Source organism: Anopheles arabiensis, chromosome 2 (genome assembly GCF_016920715.1).
Source record: "Anopheles arabiensis isolate DONGOLA chromosome 2, AaraD3, whole genome shotgun sequence".
NCBI classification, from domain to species: domain Eukaryota; kingdom Metazoa; phylum Arthropoda; class Insecta; order Diptera; family Culicidae; genus Anopheles; species Anopheles arabiensis.
Genome location: NC_053517.1, coordinates 108,815,291 through 108,830,707, shown reverse-complemented (window position 1 = coordinate 108,830,707; position 15,417 = coordinate 108,815,291). Strand labels below are relative to the sequence as shown.

General features: G+C 46.3%; 3 protein-coding genes across 8 annotated transcripts in view; 1 reads left to right on the top strand and 2 right to left on the bottom strand.

Moving 5' to 3' along the window:
* The window catches only part of LOC120895502, a 30,628-nt gene that overhangs the window by 11,762 nt on the left and 3,449 nt on the right, over positions 1-15,417 (top strand). Inside the window, exon 2 of one of the 2 annotated variants that reach the window (XM_040298952.1) lies at positions 10,832-10,897. The exons of the other annotated variant lie outside the window; for it this stretch is intronic. Coding sequence (XP_040154886.1) covers positions 10,863-10,897 — 35 coding nt within the window. The 5' untranslated portion in view covers positions 10,832-10,862. The remainder of the gene's footprint in view (positions 1-10,831; positions 10,898-15,417) is intronic. 2 annotated transcript variants of the gene reach the window in all.
* LOC120895512 (lysozyme c-1-like) lies at positions 11,626-13,631 on the bottom strand. Of its 5 annotated transcripts, none has more exons than XM_040298969.1 (4): positions 13,488-13,631; positions 12,849-13,421; positions 12,003-12,358; positions 11,626-11,927 (listed from the first exon to the last, which is right to left on the bottom strand). In XM_040298969.1, the coding sequence occupies exons 3-4, from the start codon at positions 12,316-12,318 to the stop codon at positions 11,782-11,784; spliced, it is 462 nt and encodes a 153-aa protein (XP_040154903.1). In that variant the 5' UTR covers positions 12,319-12,358; positions 12,849-13,421; positions 13,488-13,631; the 3' UTR covers positions 11,626-11,781. The 5 variants fall into 5 exon arrangements, with proteins under 5 accessions (XP_040154903.1, XP_040154901.1, XP_040154900.1 ...); XM_040298967.1 differs by having other exon boundaries at positions 12,003-12,339; positions 12,852-13,421; XM_040298966.1 differs by having other exon boundaries at positions 12,003-12,337; positions 13,488-13,627.
* LOC120895513 (lysozyme c-1) lies at positions 14,186-15,264 on the bottom strand. The gene is made up of 4 exons (XM_040298971.1): positions 15,027-15,264; positions 14,874-14,962; positions 14,751-14,814; positions 14,186-14,428 (listed from the first exon to the last, which is right to left on the bottom strand). The coding sequence occupies exons 1-4, from the start codon at positions 15,193-15,195 to the stop codon at positions 14,289-14,291; spliced, it is 462 nt and encodes a 153-aa protein (XP_040154905.1). The 5' UTR covers positions 15,196-15,264; the 3' UTR covers positions 14,186-14,288.

The following is a 15,417-nucleotide window of genomic DNA, read 5'->3' as shown; positions in this document are numbered from 1 at the left end:
GAGCGATTGTGCTACGCAGCAGCAGCTGCTCATGATGCTGCTGCTGCTGCTGCTGCAACTGCTGCTGCATCAGTCTCGGCGTTGGCGTTGGCGGTGTGTGTGTGTCGGCCTGCATTCCATCAAATTGTCGTCGGTCCGGCTGTAACCGGGTGCTGCTGTCCTGTAGGCGTCCGTTGGAGGTCTTGACAGTGGACAGGGAACGCGCAACGTTGAGTGATGTTTCATTGTTCACGAATGCAGTTGGCTTGTTGGTTCGTTAGGTGAAAGTCAAGGTAGGAGGAGTTTACAGATTGGACTTTGAAGTCTTTAAGACTACTACAGTGCATTGGAGTTGGTGATGTTTTCTGGACGAGTTGTTAAAGGTATTAAAAATTGAACTTCTATAATGATTTTAATAATATTATTTTAAGCAATTAAATTGTACCTAACTGTAGCAGAAGTGCAGCATGTTTTCTTCTCCTTCGTTTGTTCTCCAATATCTTTCAAAAGCTCGAGAAAACGTCATGTCCCAGGGAAGTGACGAGTGATGGCGCCCCGCCACAACAAAGAACAACGTCCTACCGTCCTGGACGACTGTTACTAGCGGCCGGCTTCTGACCGCAAATCTTTCGCCCTTTCACAAAAGGAAACGAAAGAAAGACCCGAATGCTGTTGAATTAATCAGCACGACCCGATCGTCGACCGTCGCCTCACACCATACGGTTTGTTTGTTGTCGCTCGGCAACGTGTTTGGCTCACGTGTGTGCGATTCGATACATTGGCCAATGTATTGAATTTCGTCCAATTGGCATCGGGATTGAAATTGGCACACGAATTTCTTAGCTGCAGCAGCAGCGCATGTCCCGCTTTATTGTGCATTGTGCAGATCAATCACAGACTGCCGCCAAGACTTCCATCAAGCACGTTTTGCGATGACATTTGCATTTAAACCACGTGAAAGCGCACAGAGTGCATCTCTGCACGCAGTTTGTTTTGCTTTCCGTTGCTTTGCATTCAGATGTTCTTCCGAGATGCACTCAAAAGTTTTGGATGGAATGAAATGGAAAAAGAAGTTAATCTGTTTCCGGCTGCTTTGTCATTGAGGCAGATGTGGATGGGATTCAATCATATTATTGAAGGTTATGTGTCAGTGTTCGATGTAGGTTAAGCAATTAGCGGGAACCGTGCATTCATCTGCTATGTTGGCGATTGTTGGTTCCAGAATAAATAATGAATGAGCTTATTTCTTTCGTTGACTGTCCCTCTGAACAGCAGCTGCTGTGTGTGCAGATACAGGTGCACACGTTGAGTTTGAAATATTAATGATGTTGGTGGTTTAGAAGGTTGTTTTGCAGGATGAATGATGAAGCATATTTCGGAAGGGATATCCTTTTAATCAAGCGAGAGTTGAACTTACGCTGGAAGAGGAATTGCATAACTTCAGTGCGTTAGACCATTTGACCACGCTACCCACCGGGGAAGGTAACGTCAATAAGTCATTTTTTGATTCCATTCAAACGTGAAGTACTTGTACATACACACTGTACTTCACCTTGACTGCCGTGTGTGTTTGACTTGATGTAACTGTCAGCTTCTTTAACCGGCCTTGAGGCGATTATCTCGCAACACAATTAGCCGAAGAAGATGAGTTAAGCCGCCCAACAAACCCGCGGCGCGTGCGCCCTCTCGACTATTAGGGGAAAGTGTTTGAAAAGTCGTAAAAATTAATCACATCACGCAGCATGGACACGCATCCCACTGTTGATGCGAGTCCATTCCATTTCTTTTTCTGTGTGAGCTAAATCTACCGTTTGCGGGAACGCTTCTTCTCAAACATCGGAACTATGGCTCTGCGTGTCTTTGACGGATTGATTTATTGCGATGTCGATGGGAAAAACGGCGGCTTTCGGTTGAAAGGCGAAAGGCGGCAAGTCGGACCGATTGGATCAGTGGGGAAAGGAAGAGGAAGTAGAAAAAAGGCAAGCACTTTCGGCTCAGTCTCAGCAACGAAGAAGCATGGGGGGATTCATTACCTTCTACTGTGGCTCTGTTGCAGCGCAAACGAACGCCAAAGAAACGCCGGGTGGTGTAAAAGGCGTTTCGGCGACCTACGCACACGCTTTGGCTGTGTTTTGTCATTCCGACTTTTTTCTGTGCTGCTGCGGCGTCGGCTTACACGAGACACGGTGTGAATGAAATCCGATATGTTACGTGAGCCGGCAGCGTGTGTCGAACTTTGGCCGTTTTGTGCGTTGTTAGTAAAGGGTGAAGGGCGCGTTTTTGAACCCCTCGTGCGTTTTATGTGAAACTTTATGCTGATATGTTTTTTTTTTATATTCCTGTGTGCATACTATTTTGGAAGATTTATTCACATTGCAGCAATAAAATTGCGGTGTTGGCGAAGAGAAGCATAATAAAAGTGAATTTATATTACTATTTTGAATCTTTCTCATCGTTCGATTCGGCAGAGAAAGCGCTCGTATTCAGAGCCAATCGTTGGCAGTTTTATTTCAGTTAATAAATCTTGCTCTGTCACAAAATAGGAACAGACTCGCCCTTTGATTGATTAATTTAGTTCTGTTCGCGTTGGTTGTGTCTGTGTATGCTTTGTGGTATATTTAACTTAATTTAAATAGACATCAAACAAACAAAAAAAGCCACATCCGTTCGTCAACGTTTTGAACGCCGGAATTTGTCGTGCCGGAAGTGGCGGTGTATTGTTTGAAACTCCTCTGACCATCTCATTACCATGCTCCCTTCGGTGTCTCGTTTTTCTGCTCAACAAAGCACAATAATAATTTTCCTTCCGTATGCGCTTAGTAGCAGAATTTCAAGCATGAATAAATGTTTCCCCCCCCCCCCCAAACGAACTTGAATTGGATTGTGTTGGGGGCTGTGTTCCTTTCCATCGGGTTCGAAGATTCTTTCCGTTTCAGTGATGACCCCATGTGTCTCACGGACAGTTCTAAGACACATGTAAGGGCATGTAGAATGTTTTGTTTTTTGCTTTTTTGCTTTTTTGTCATACCAGAGCGATGCAACGAAAAAGTGCCACAAGTTCCGATTCGTTGCCCCGCGTTTGTCGTTGGAGCGAGTTTTTGCGCCTTTTCGATCGCTTTCGTCTGCTCCCCTGATCGTGTTGTTGTCACACCGGCATCACTTTCGATGATGAAACCACAAAAAAGGGCAGATCGTTTGGCATCATAGTATCCATGGATCATGTTCCGCCCGTTTCGGACACTGACCGGGCCCGATTTCCGATACAATCTGTGTTTTTTCCTTCTTGCTGTGCGGTTTTTTTTCTTTCGTGGGACGATTCATTATTTTGTTTTTGCTTCGGAATCGACGGAAAAACGGTTTCCTTTATTGGGCCCGATTGCACGATCGTTAGAGTGCTTTTTTTGACGATGCGTCCCAAGAACCCTAATTATCGTTAAAATTGTGTTCTTTTGTATTAAACCGGCTAGCCCGTACTATTTCCGCCCGGTTCGTCACTTGAGAGCAGTTGATGTCCTTTGTTTTTATTAGGGTGCAATCTGTTTTTGTGTGCGTTGCGCTGCATTTTGTTTTATCCGTTTTCCGGTTGATGATTTGATTTCTTGTCAAACGTTTGTTGTTTTTTGGCACCGCAACATGTCACCTGCACAGCCGCACAGATGCGCCTTTTTACGAAGCATGACCATGACATGAGGAGAAGAAATGAGTCTCGCAAAAAAGAAGCATCATAGTGCCGATCTTGACGTGTTCCAGAATGTGATTAGCGAGATTAATATTTTATCTCATTTTATTATGCATCAAACAACAATGATTTTGCTCGGAGAGGGGAGGAGTGTCTTCGCCCCCGGACGGTTGGAACTGTCGTGTGGTAACTCAATCGAACCCCGTGTGGCAATTGGGGCTGTAGGGGGGTATAAATTAACAGCAACTTACGAGCTAAAGTGCGCATGAAGATTCGCCAAGCGGTGACGGTTGTGGCAGGAGAGTGATGCTACGAATGATGTTTTGCACCACAGCGGCTCGATCGATCATGGCTGTAAATTGTCCATTCGGATGGTTATTACGAGAAATTATGACTTCAAAGTATCGATCGCCACACACACACACAAATGCCCGGGCGAGATGATCATGAGATGATCAGCAACAAGCAGCACATGACGAAGCACAGCGTCTCCGTTTGGCAGCGCGTTCCTGGGTGAGTTTTGCTCAACCCGTCGAGCCAGTTTGCTTGTTGCTGGTGTGGTGTTTAAATGAAGTCTGAAGTGGTGTGGTGATTGTTGTTGTAGGTTGCCAGTTCCCTGTGCGTTTGCTGTGGGCAGGTATTTTACTGCGCGTTAGAGCACCGCGTAATAAGCTTCGTCGTCGCCAGGGGATTCATTTGCTTATTTTGCGTAGGCGCCGCGTCGAGGTTGAGATTCTGTTTTGGGCCTGCTTGTTGTTGCCGTCTCTCGTGCATATTGTGTGTTTGGTGGGTCTGATGGATCGAGCCTGACAAACGATTGCTGATTGCGGATTCAGTCTTAAAATGGCTTGTGTGGTGTGGTGTATGTGACTTGGTGCCTTTTCTGTGCTCGTCGTGCTCGTCATTAATCGACACCCACGGTTGTGTAGAGTTGGTTTCTTTGCAATTCGCAGCGACAGCCGCTCGCAAGGCGGTATTTATATTGTTAGACACTTTTCTCTTTTTTTCGAAATGAAAAAGTCATCGATTATTAAAATCATTATGACATTTGTGACTTTGCTTACCCTCAACTTAACGTGCTGTTTGCTTTTAATATTTACATGCTACAAATATAGCAGCCTCTTAAATGTCCATCGTGTGTGTTACACGTGACGACGGTTTACGTTCTTGAATAAGTCGCTATAAACAAGAAGCTCTAAACGGAGAGGTGTCAATTTCCTCCTGTTTCACATATAGCTGCCAGAGAGGGCATCTGATTTCTTTCTGCTGAAAGCGTCTACCACCCACCGATACCTTTGCTCATTCCACACAGGTCAAAAGGAGGGGGAAAGCGTTCCTCACTAAAAGAGAACACTGGGAGCGCTTTATTTACACGATTCTCCTGCATTGGCCGTGTGTTTGCTTTACCTTCCCCAACGTCGCGTTGTGTTTGCGAGCGATGCACGCTGGTGCACTGGAACTGCAGTCAATGCAGGTTTCTAACGCCCTTGGAGACGGGCTTCTTTATCTTGTTACATTGTAAAACCGTTCCGGAGCGTTCGATCTTGATGGCGAGACCACCTTTTAAGCGAGCTAAGCTCCAAACGGTGGTAGAATAACACAACTCTCTTTATGAATGGTTTACGCTCTTTGTGATTGGAGGAAACCTTCGCCAAGATTAGTTTGATTCATTAGTTTATCCGTAACGTGTCACCCCGTTTTTTCTCCCATTGCCATTGTACTGCGCGATATTGACCGAGATGAGGCTGTCCGTGCTGGTTGGAAAGAACAACTTCCTTATGCTAATGGAATTAACACCCCAACAAAGCGTTCAAGCGAGCGAAGGCAGGGCCCATCGTTATTGTTCCTTCCGCTGGATGCCTGGCGACGAACCCCCTCCCACAACCAGACATACCCGTGGGAGGTACAGCGGGACATCCTCTGGCTGTGTCGGAGTTCATAACGAGCCGATATAACATCAATTGTGTGTAGCTTTTTTTGTAATGCCCGAGAGCTCTGTAGCAAAACCAGGACCGTGACGTCTTCTCTTCTTCTACTGCTGCTGCTGCTACCCAAGGGAGCGTCGGTTTTGTGTAGGCTTTAAGGCTTCGACTGTGCCTTTCCCGGGGGCGCCTAGTTGTCGTGTTGTCCTCCTCTTCCAGTTTCCCTGCAAATTCCCCCCACTCGCCGAAGTTAGTTCCAATGAAGTGAAGTGGTTTCTCGAAGGCTTTGCCCTCGATTCCTTCAAAAGCCACCCGTTGTCACGTACTCCGGGGCGAACCGGAGCGCGGTGTGCGTAGGAGTAGTACTGTACCCAATGTGCATGGAATTGTATATTGACATTGTCCAATGTCTTGGATCTCCTTCCGCGGCGGTGGTAGGGCAAAAGGAAAGTAAAACGCGTGACAGCGAGAATTACAATTGTGCGCATGAAAGTGTAGCATAAAGCAACGGAAACGACGATCCAGGTGGTAGAAAGTTAAGCGCAACCCAAGCGGCTAAAGTCCCGGCGCTGCCGTCCGTGCGGAGGTCAACGAAATTTGCACCCAACGCGTGGGTCTTAATGGGGTTGGGCACAATGCTACAATAAACTGCATTTGCACAGGAACATGCGAGAAGGAGCCGTTGGAGTTGTGGCTTATTAACGGAGAATAACTGATCGTACACTGGCAGGATCTTGATCGGGATCGAAGCATTGCTCCAATTTGAAGTAGGAAGTAGCGACGGCTTTCAATGCTTTCGATAAAGCAAACTAAAGGAGATTTAAAGCCTCCACCGGAAGTAGCACGCCTGCTCAAGAGTCGAAATCTTTAACGTGTGAAACGTTCACTGGATGCAGCTTATTTAGAGCACTGCACGCGGGTCGCTACGCCGGAACTAGCTCTTAAAGGGAGCTTTGTGTGTTCACGACTCCAGTTGTGTTAGAAAAACCTGTGGCCTACGGCTCTACGCTGCTTCCCCATCTGCACCACTGCAAGCCCGTACTAACAAACGTTAATTATGCATTCCTCTTGCATACGTTTGCCAGGTTTCTTGGAGAGCATTATCGGCAGGTCAGAGTGTAAAGCAAACAAGGGTATGACACCACTATCCAATGCGCACGGTGGACCTCCCAACTGCTCTGCGAACCTTTCCGGCACAGAGAGAGAGAGAGAGACCCTGTTCGGGTGTGGGAAGGTAAATACAAAACCCACAAACGAGCCGAACGATGAAGGTTTTGAGAATGGATGGAAAGCTGCAGGTTTGTTTTCCGCACCATCCGTACCCATCTGCTCGATCGGCTGGCAGTGGCCCACATGCAAGATGCACCACCCTGCTGTCGGGGAGCCTAGGCCGGAATATATTTACATGAACGGTTATCTGGGGTGTGGGGGGCAAGGCCCCAAGTCCCAAACGGGTGTTGTTTCGCTCCAAGAAGCATCGGTATTATGTGCGCAAGAGTCAAGAGTTGATCAAATAATGGTTTGGAAAATGACTCCCCGCTTTTTGGGGGAGCCAGACCAAATGGTAGAACTCACGTTCACGTGGGGCGGCATGGTAAACACATGCCACGAAAGAAAGCCCTTTTTTAATTCGTTCCAAGAAACTGTTTGTTGGTGACATTTGTGTTATGAAGTACTGGAGCGCGCGCTAGGGTAAAGAGATGTAAAGCTCCATTACACGCAAAACGACCAGCGGCAATCAACATCTGTGTTGGATAATGTACTTACCGCGCAAGACGAGGGTGGCGGCGGCGGCTGGTGGCTGGTACGATAAATCCAATCACGATCCGGAAGAAAAGTCCAAACGGGGAGCAGCCTTTTCAAAAATTCCGTTCACCCGGTGGTCATTAATCGATAAACGCTGTGTCGTGCTCATAAATATTCATCTTTGGCTTTAGCGAGGAGCATGCAGCGACAGATTGGCACTTCTGTGTTGTGTTGTTTTTTTCGGATTTTGTCGTTTGCTAAGCACTGGGAGACAGAAACAACGACACACGCAAAAGCGGGAAACGTTCGTTACGGATTTGTCAAAAACAAAACTGGTCCACGAAACTATTATTCGCCTTTCGCTGTCAGTGGATTATTCTGCTCCGTGCTGTAGTGTCCCGTCCCCAGAAATCTGTCCGAAATTCGTTGAGCCAGGGAAATGGTAGCTTAGCACTGTTGTTGTTGATGTTGTTGATGGTTGGGGACTTTGGTGAATGTTTAATATTTCAAAGGAGGCGTAGAGCCGTAACTAAGACTCGATGTCGATCTAGTTTGCTTCTTTGAGGTGATGTTTAGAAGGGTTGAAATAGAAAATGAAAAATGATATTAATTTAAGTGGCTTTAAGAGCTTGCCAAGCAAATTGAGGATAACGTAAATTTATGTATTACTTATAGCATAACCACTCCGTGCTTCTCTACCGGATCGAGCAGTATTATTCAAATTAAACCTCTTCGTTTTGTGTTCCAAAATGATGGATCCCACATACGACGGGTATAGTAAGTCAAAAAAGGGCACAGTACATCGGACACCAAGAGCTACTACGTGCCGTGCCTTTTGCGCTTCCCATTATCTGTGCCGAAGCATAATGTGTTGTGTTGTGTGTGTCTTCTTTTGTACAGGCTGAAGCCAAAAAAAGGCACACTGGCAGAACATTGGCTCATGCATACGAAATGAACCTCCGGTGCCTTGTGCTCTTCTGGCTTCGTGAGTTTTGCTTGCTTTCGGGAATTGTTCTTTGCACGTTGTGCCACCACCACTGCAAAGGTTATGCTGCGGGTGAACGGAGAACGATCGCAAGAACAAAACGAGAAAACAGACACACAATAATATACATCCGGATTGTCGGAAGTCATTCACGGGGCGCACGTCTGGCTCTCTCTCTGGGTGCTTGTTTGGTCGTTGATGTCATTCGTACTTTTTTCGGATGTTTATTTTTAGGCTCCAGGATGCCCTTAGAAGGTTGAAGTCAATTGTCTTGCTTTTTGGTGTGAAATTCAGTGCGCTAGATGTGGGACTTGGCGATATGGCTTAGTGGCGTTACTCGATTACATCATGCGAGAACTAACCAAAGTGACTCGAGTTAATCGCTACTTCCTTTCTTTCTCTCTCCGGCAATGGGAATGCGAATGCGTGTTACTTTAATATTGCTCGTAACACCAATTCCACCCGAAATGGTAACCACCGTCTAGTTCTGAGGGTCCATTTTGACAAGCTCTTGCCTGTTTGCAATAATCCTAATACGAACGATCCTGCTCCACAGGCACGTTTTAGAACAACGAGCTTTATTGTAGAGGGAAGAGGGTGATCGGGTGACGGAATGGCGCTGGACTGGACCTCTTGGCTCGCATCCGGTAGCTTAATGAGTCAACAACACTCCGGCATGGTCCGGCCAATTCTAGCTATGGACCCAATTTAGCTCGAGTGTGAATGAAATCAGTCATTTGCGGGCGGAAATGATTGTTCGATGATGAGGTCATAAAAAAGTTTTATCGTCGCTGGTAGAGGGAGAATATTAATACGCGTTGGTAACACTCATCATCATGGGTTAGCAATGATTGAAATTGGCTGGACGATTTGTTAAACACGATTAATCTTTATTAATCGGTTCTTTATATCTTGCCCAGAGGTCTTTTGTTTCGTAATGCTGTCTGCGTGTTTCTTTAAGTCTAATTTCTCTGTCTGACCTCGTTTGCTCCTCTCGCAGTGTGCTTAGCTCAGCTGGAACCACCGCTTGATAACAATTTAGAACACGTTCACTTCTATCCCACTACATCCGGGCTCGTTCCGGAAACACGATAAGAGCAAACCTGCTTTTTTATGCTCCGTGATTTTAATAACGGTGCTATGATGTTGCAATGTGTTTGGGAGTGTATTCCCAACCACTCAGCACCGAACGCTATGGTTTACCGCGCCAGCAGTTCTAGCAACACGTACGGACACCGTGTACGCCGCGCCTCCCCTAAAGGGTAACGCTTTCCGCCGGATGTTTGTCCACCAACCTTGAGCAGGGAAACGGTTAAGAACGTAATGAGCGGGATGTCTAAACCGTTTGGAGACGTATGTTATGTCCCCGGCCACGTTGTCGGTGAGCGAGGAAGTTTATTGTTTGGTCGTCGTCGGGTCGTCGGGCCGCTGTGTTGGCCGACGTGTTTGCTGTGACTGAATTTTGTAGCAAAACTTGACGGTCGCCGCTGGTGTGAAGAGTTGCTTTTGATTATTTGATTCTTTGCATAGCTTGCCCGTTTTGCGGTTTACCCAAGATAAGGCTAACACCCGCAAAGGTATGGATGGCTTAAAATATCATATATCTTTCTGTAATGCTCATATGATTCATTTTAAGTACATGAGTTCTCGAGATGGTTTATGAAGAAAGTTATTTAACAATTAATTCTAGGGGATTTTTCGCTAAGCCTCCAATCTTTCGCCATTCAACCGCACAACAGAAATGGTTTCATAACAGCAGAATGACTAATTTGTCGTGATGTAGAATATTCACCAATCAGCCCAATCCTCCCCCTTTCCACGTCGAGTGATCTTTCAACCTTTTGCGCGACAGTGCGCCATTCAATCCGCCGCACAGGAGACAAATGACATTTGTTTTGACATCTTTCTTTTCGCCGGTCGTGATCGTGAGCAGCTTCTGAGCGCTGCGATTTTATGTTCCACTCCACCCTGCATGGTTCGTACGGTTGCGGTTCGGTAAACAATTGGCCTCCTCGCGGCGGGAGTTTTGCCTCCCGATGCTACTTTAAACGACTGCCCATACCGGCGGGACCACCTCGAGGATCAACGCCAGCAACGATCGGTCGTTCTCAGGCCTGTAGGCGATCAACTTCGGTGGACTGCTTATTGGGTGGCAATGGTGGAATGAGCAACAAATAGAGCAAAGAAACCGATAGCCACCCCGGCTTAGGACGAATCAACGCTGCATGCAGGACGGGTGGTGGCGCAGGAATCGTGATCGTGCCCCGATCGCCAGTTTTATGAACCGCGCGACCGGGTGTTCCTGTTAGACAGAGTGTGGGCTAGTATGATGGTTTCCAAATCAGATCAGTATGGAGTGATTTACTTTCATGTTGAACTGGCACACCGTTGAGCAACCAGAACAAGAAAAGCTACAAGAAGTAGTCAAACCGTAGGCTGTTATGAACAACCCTATGATATTTTTTATGTCATGCTGGTCTTACAATATTTTTAAAACAACTTTTTCTTCTTTCCTTGCAGGTAAATTTACATCTCCAAAACTGTGTACACCATGCCGTCAGGATTAAGACCAACCACCAACTATCGGTAAAGTGCATTTACTTTCCGTGTTCGCTTGAAAAGGCAACGGCTTCCCTTCATCCACCAAACCTGCCCAGCGCAACCTAAAATGTATTCATATGTATTCAAATGAATTCACATTACAGTTTTACGATCCCCACAGCTCTAGTTTGTTGCAAAGTTTGTGGCCAAAACCATCGGTCGGTCGAAAACAAAACTCCCGGTATTAGCTGAAAGTCTTCTCGGGTACGATTTATTTCCCCCCGCTTCGTTTCGTTCGTTCGGCTGAAGGTGCATGAAGGTTTTACGACTTGTTAGGCCGCAGCGAAAATTTGCATGCCGCCCGTCAAACTGTCGTTTAATTGTAGTTCAGCGGACCGGGAAAAGGGGGAAGACAAATTCGTGTACACTGCCAAAAGACCACCGGCTGCGAAAGTTTACTCGGAGATGACGATCTGGTTCATCAATTCTCCCCGAGAGTGTATAAATCGGTGAAATATCAATAGTTTTAGCGCAACAAGTTCACCGGTTGTGTCGTAAAACCATAAAACCGATGATGCTGTGTGCGTTTTTAGGAGAGGAAATCGCATATTAATCGACTAGGAAGTAGTATAAATGAGCCACAGGAGAGCCGCTGCGAGCGTTATGGGATTTTAATTAGCCTAATAGATCGCTGATCGGTCGGATTTAATTATTACAAACTCATGTCATTCCGACTATCAACAGCATGAACGAAGGAACACAAACCATATATATATATTGTATAAGTTAGTTCACTGAGTCTACTCTCATTTTATTGTTAACAAATTGTGGTTTAAGTTTCACTTGGATGGTTCGGTTGTAAAGGTGCGTGTTGTAATAGTTTACTGGATTTTCCCGTTTGTTCGCTTATTCGATGCCTTTACCACACCCTAACCAATTGCCGCACAGTTGGCGATGTCTGGCAGCTCTTTGCCCTTGCACTTCTTCTGCCACATAACCCACTCGTTGAAGCCGTTCTGTTGTTGAATGATTTTGGAACACTTAATTGCATTGGTAATGTCATCCGTCACAAGATCTGCAATGGAGGGAAAATAGTAATTCAATGATGATATTCCGCATGGGAGTTCAACTGATGATGGCACACTGTTACCTTCACACTTCATGTTACATTTGCCGCCCTTGTAGCCTACGCGGCACCATTCCTTGCTGTTGATCTGGAAGATTCCATAGTTGGCGGTCAGGTTGGGCAGCATGGTGGTTTTGGTGGTATCCAGCCCGCTGACAGCGATCGCCAGACAGACCCAGTGCCCCTGATACGTCCGGCTAATCCCGTTCGCGGTCAGCTGCTTGGCAAGCTCACACTTTGTGTAGATCTTTGCATCGATCAGGCTCGGCAGGCCCAGAAGGCACAGGCTAACGATAGCCCACGAGAGTGTCTGACGCACAGAAACACGCTTGGCTGCCATCGTTCAGTTTTTGGGCAATCTGGAAACGAGTAAACACAAACTAGAAACTATTGGTGGTAGATCACACGAAAGGATAGCACTCTATTTCGGCTAAAACCGCACGAAAAAGTCCAGTGTCAAGCAATTCCTTCCACCAGAAACAATCACCGAAAAGAAACTGACAGCACGCTGGAAAGTGTGGTGTGTTTCGGTGACATCACAAGCTGTTGCTGCATCGTTGGTTAAAAACAAAGCTTAAAACAACAACCCCGTCGTTTTGCCGGCTCTGGAAGACCTTCACCGAACAGGTCTGGCGGCGAACAGCTGTGCTGACGAGTTGACCTTTTCCGGGGGGGTTTGTTTTTGACTGTATTTGTGGCTCAGTATCGAGGGTGGGTTTGGTTTGTAAATCCAGAGCGAGTATCTTGCACGATCGATATTTGCTTAACCACTAAGAAGATTGTAGTTAAAGTCCAAAAAAATCCCTCGTAAAACTTTTTCCCTTAAAAAGAAGCGATAGAATCTCCTGCAATCTTAACCGTCACACTCACTAGCGCTCAACACCTAAATCTGGACACTGGTGTCGCCGTCAATCAAGTGATTCCGTTCTGTTCGGCCACTGCGTACACCGAACGGTACGCGCAGCGATGCGTGATTTCCGGTTTGTCACTAGTACCCGGGCCCGTAGCTACTTGCGCGAACCGTGTTGCGCAGACAGGCGTTTTATATTGTAATAGCGACACACGCACACACGGCAGTACACTTGACAGTGACAGCGGCCCGCGTTTTCGAGTGGGAACTACACACAGGTATAAGAGGGTGTTTGAACAATCTGGATCGTGTGTTTTTTTTGTTCTTTTTGAGAGCGCTGGTTGTGGAACGACGTCAGATCTAACGTGCGCGCGAGCTCGACGTTTAGGCGCGTAGAGTCGACACCAAAATGCTCCCTCGTTGTGTGCCTTTCTGGAACGTATCCCCCGAGAGAGTAACCTGTATAGAGTGGCGCTGTAATTGAGGTGGTAGTGGTTACGGCAGTGTGAATCTTCACTATCATTTTCAATCCACCTAGAGGGGAAATGTGGGGGACAGTTTCCTGGAGAACCCAATTCTGGGAAGATTGACGGCTGTGAAATGTAATGTGAAAGCAAGTTATCATATACATTACTTAGAATTTTTAATAATAAACTTACAAACTCACTGTTTGGTGATGGTGAGCTTCCCATTGCATTCCAGCTAATGGTGGCGATGTTCCTGCTTTTACAAAGATCATTAAAACAAAGATGCTTATCTTGTTGCGAACTAGATTACGGCGTACGATCGTCAAATTGTTTCTGTATTTGTGTTGTGCTGCATCTCTAAAACAGAGTCATTTAACATACATGCAACGGTCAATTTCGTATTGTACCCTGTACTGATACTGTTTCGTGTTTATATTAGCATGTGCGGGAAAATCCCAGCCAGTAATCGGTCGGATGCACCCACCCGGTTAGTGTGTGAAAGAGTGAAGAGTCTGTAAAAATGTAAACAATAACAAGTTAATCGGCAAGCATAGCCGCTATCGGATGGTGCAAAAAGCAACTCTACAGCTTGGGGTTGTGTTGGTAATTATTGGAGTAAAGTGCGACATTCGATGTTCGGTTGCCCGGACAATGGCAACGACAATCGTGCAAATACAATTAGCTAATGTCTTGGACATGGTAACAAAGTTGTGCCCGGTGAGACAAGTGACTTGTGAAGGGGTACCCCTTTTTGGCACCTGTAGAGATAGGGCTGTGTGATATCAAACAACGGACATGCTATCGGCAAGTCCAAAAGTGCCGCGACATACACAACAGTGGCCGATATCATCTGGCACGTGTAGGAAGCAACGTGCTTAGAAACGTTTGTGTGTTTTGGTGGGATGAAATCAAATAGTTTTATTACCAATAATGTCATGTAAAGTGTGTGTTATTAACCAACAATGCGATGGAGTGTTATTCCAATCGAAGTACCTAGTTCCAGCAGGACGACAGATCGGGCAGCGTCTTTTGCTTGCAGCGGTTAACCCATCCTTTCCAAGCGGCAAACCCACTGTCATTGTAGATCTGCTTCGCACACTCGATATCGTCCGTGAGATCGTCGTTCAGAAAGTCTAGCAAAATAGTGGTAGCAGAGCAAAGAAGGGAATAGAAAGCAAAGCAAATTAATAGGTAGGACAGATCGTGGCAATGTGTCGATAGAGTTCGAACACCTTTCGACACCGGAATTTGCAGAGATAATAACACATGATATGGTGTGAATTATGTGACTGTATCGCACAATTTGGCGCTAACGCGTGCCCGAAATAGCAGCGATCAGTGTGTGACTATTTCCGCCTATTAGAACCCTAATGAGTTGGATTCCACATGTGTGTCATCCCTTTTGGGTGATTTATTAAACGCGTTCGGAGCTACCGATGGTATCATACCACTCACCTTCACACTTCTTGTCGCAGTGGCCTCCCTTACGACCCTCCCGGCACCAGGTTTTGCTATTGATCTGCAAACAAGTGACACTATACAACATCTGCTTTTGGAAGTTTTCTTAAACAGGCCTACCTGAAAGATACCATAGTTGGAGGAATCATTTGGGAGTTTGGTCACCTTGCTGGTGTCGGCACCGCTTTCGGCCATCACCAGACAGACCCCTGTACGGAAAGATATTCCTTTAGTTAGCGACTTCTTCACTGCACAGTGGAATTCAGGCCTCACAATTGGATATCAGCGTCCGCGAGGAGATCTTCTGTCGATCAAACGTTCTAGCAAGCGAACACTTTTCGTACACCTTTCCCTCGCCAGTGTGGTAGAGTGTAAACAAAATAAGCACTACAAAACTGATAGCGGACGCTGTTCCGAAGTTATGACGTATTCTACGCATCATGATTAGGTTGCGGTGTATTTTAACTGCACGCGCGTTAGCCGATTCACAGTCTTCGAAGTACACAGCGAGACTGGTTGACCTCGTTAACGATCAGCGCCGTGCGAGTGGCTTCCTCAGAAGTCTCGCAAATGCCTTAGCTAGAATTCCTCCCGCCATCCCAGTGATCGTAGCGATGGAATTAGAGCTCTCTCGAGGTGGCGTTTGTTATGAAACACGTTTGAA

What these genes read in the sequence shown, in the direction of transcription:
- LOC120895512 (XM_040298969.1), bottom strand. Translation starts at nt 12,318, where the DNA reads ATGGCAGCCAAGCGTGTTTCTGTGCGTCAGACACTCTCGTGGGCTATC. An exon ending in ATGTAACATGAAGTGTGAAG is followed by an intron (nt 11,928 to 12,002) that starts GTAACAGTGTGC and finishes CCTCCATTGCAG; the next exon opens with ATCTTGTGACGGATGACATT.
- LOC120895513 (XM_040298971.1), bottom strand. Translation starts at nt 15,195, where the DNA reads ATGATGCGTAGAATACGTCATAACTTCGGAACAGCGTCCGCTATCAGT. An exon ending in CCAACTATGGTATCTTTCAG is followed by an intron (nt 14,815 to 14,873) that starts GTAGGCCTGTTT and finishes ACTTGTTTGCAG; the next exon opens with ATCAATAGCAAAACCTGGTG. An exon ending in CTGCGACAAGAAGTGTGAAG is followed by an intron (nt 14,429 to 14,750) that starts GTGAGTGGTATG and finishes CTATTTTGCTAG; the next exon opens with ACTTTCTGAACGACGATCTC.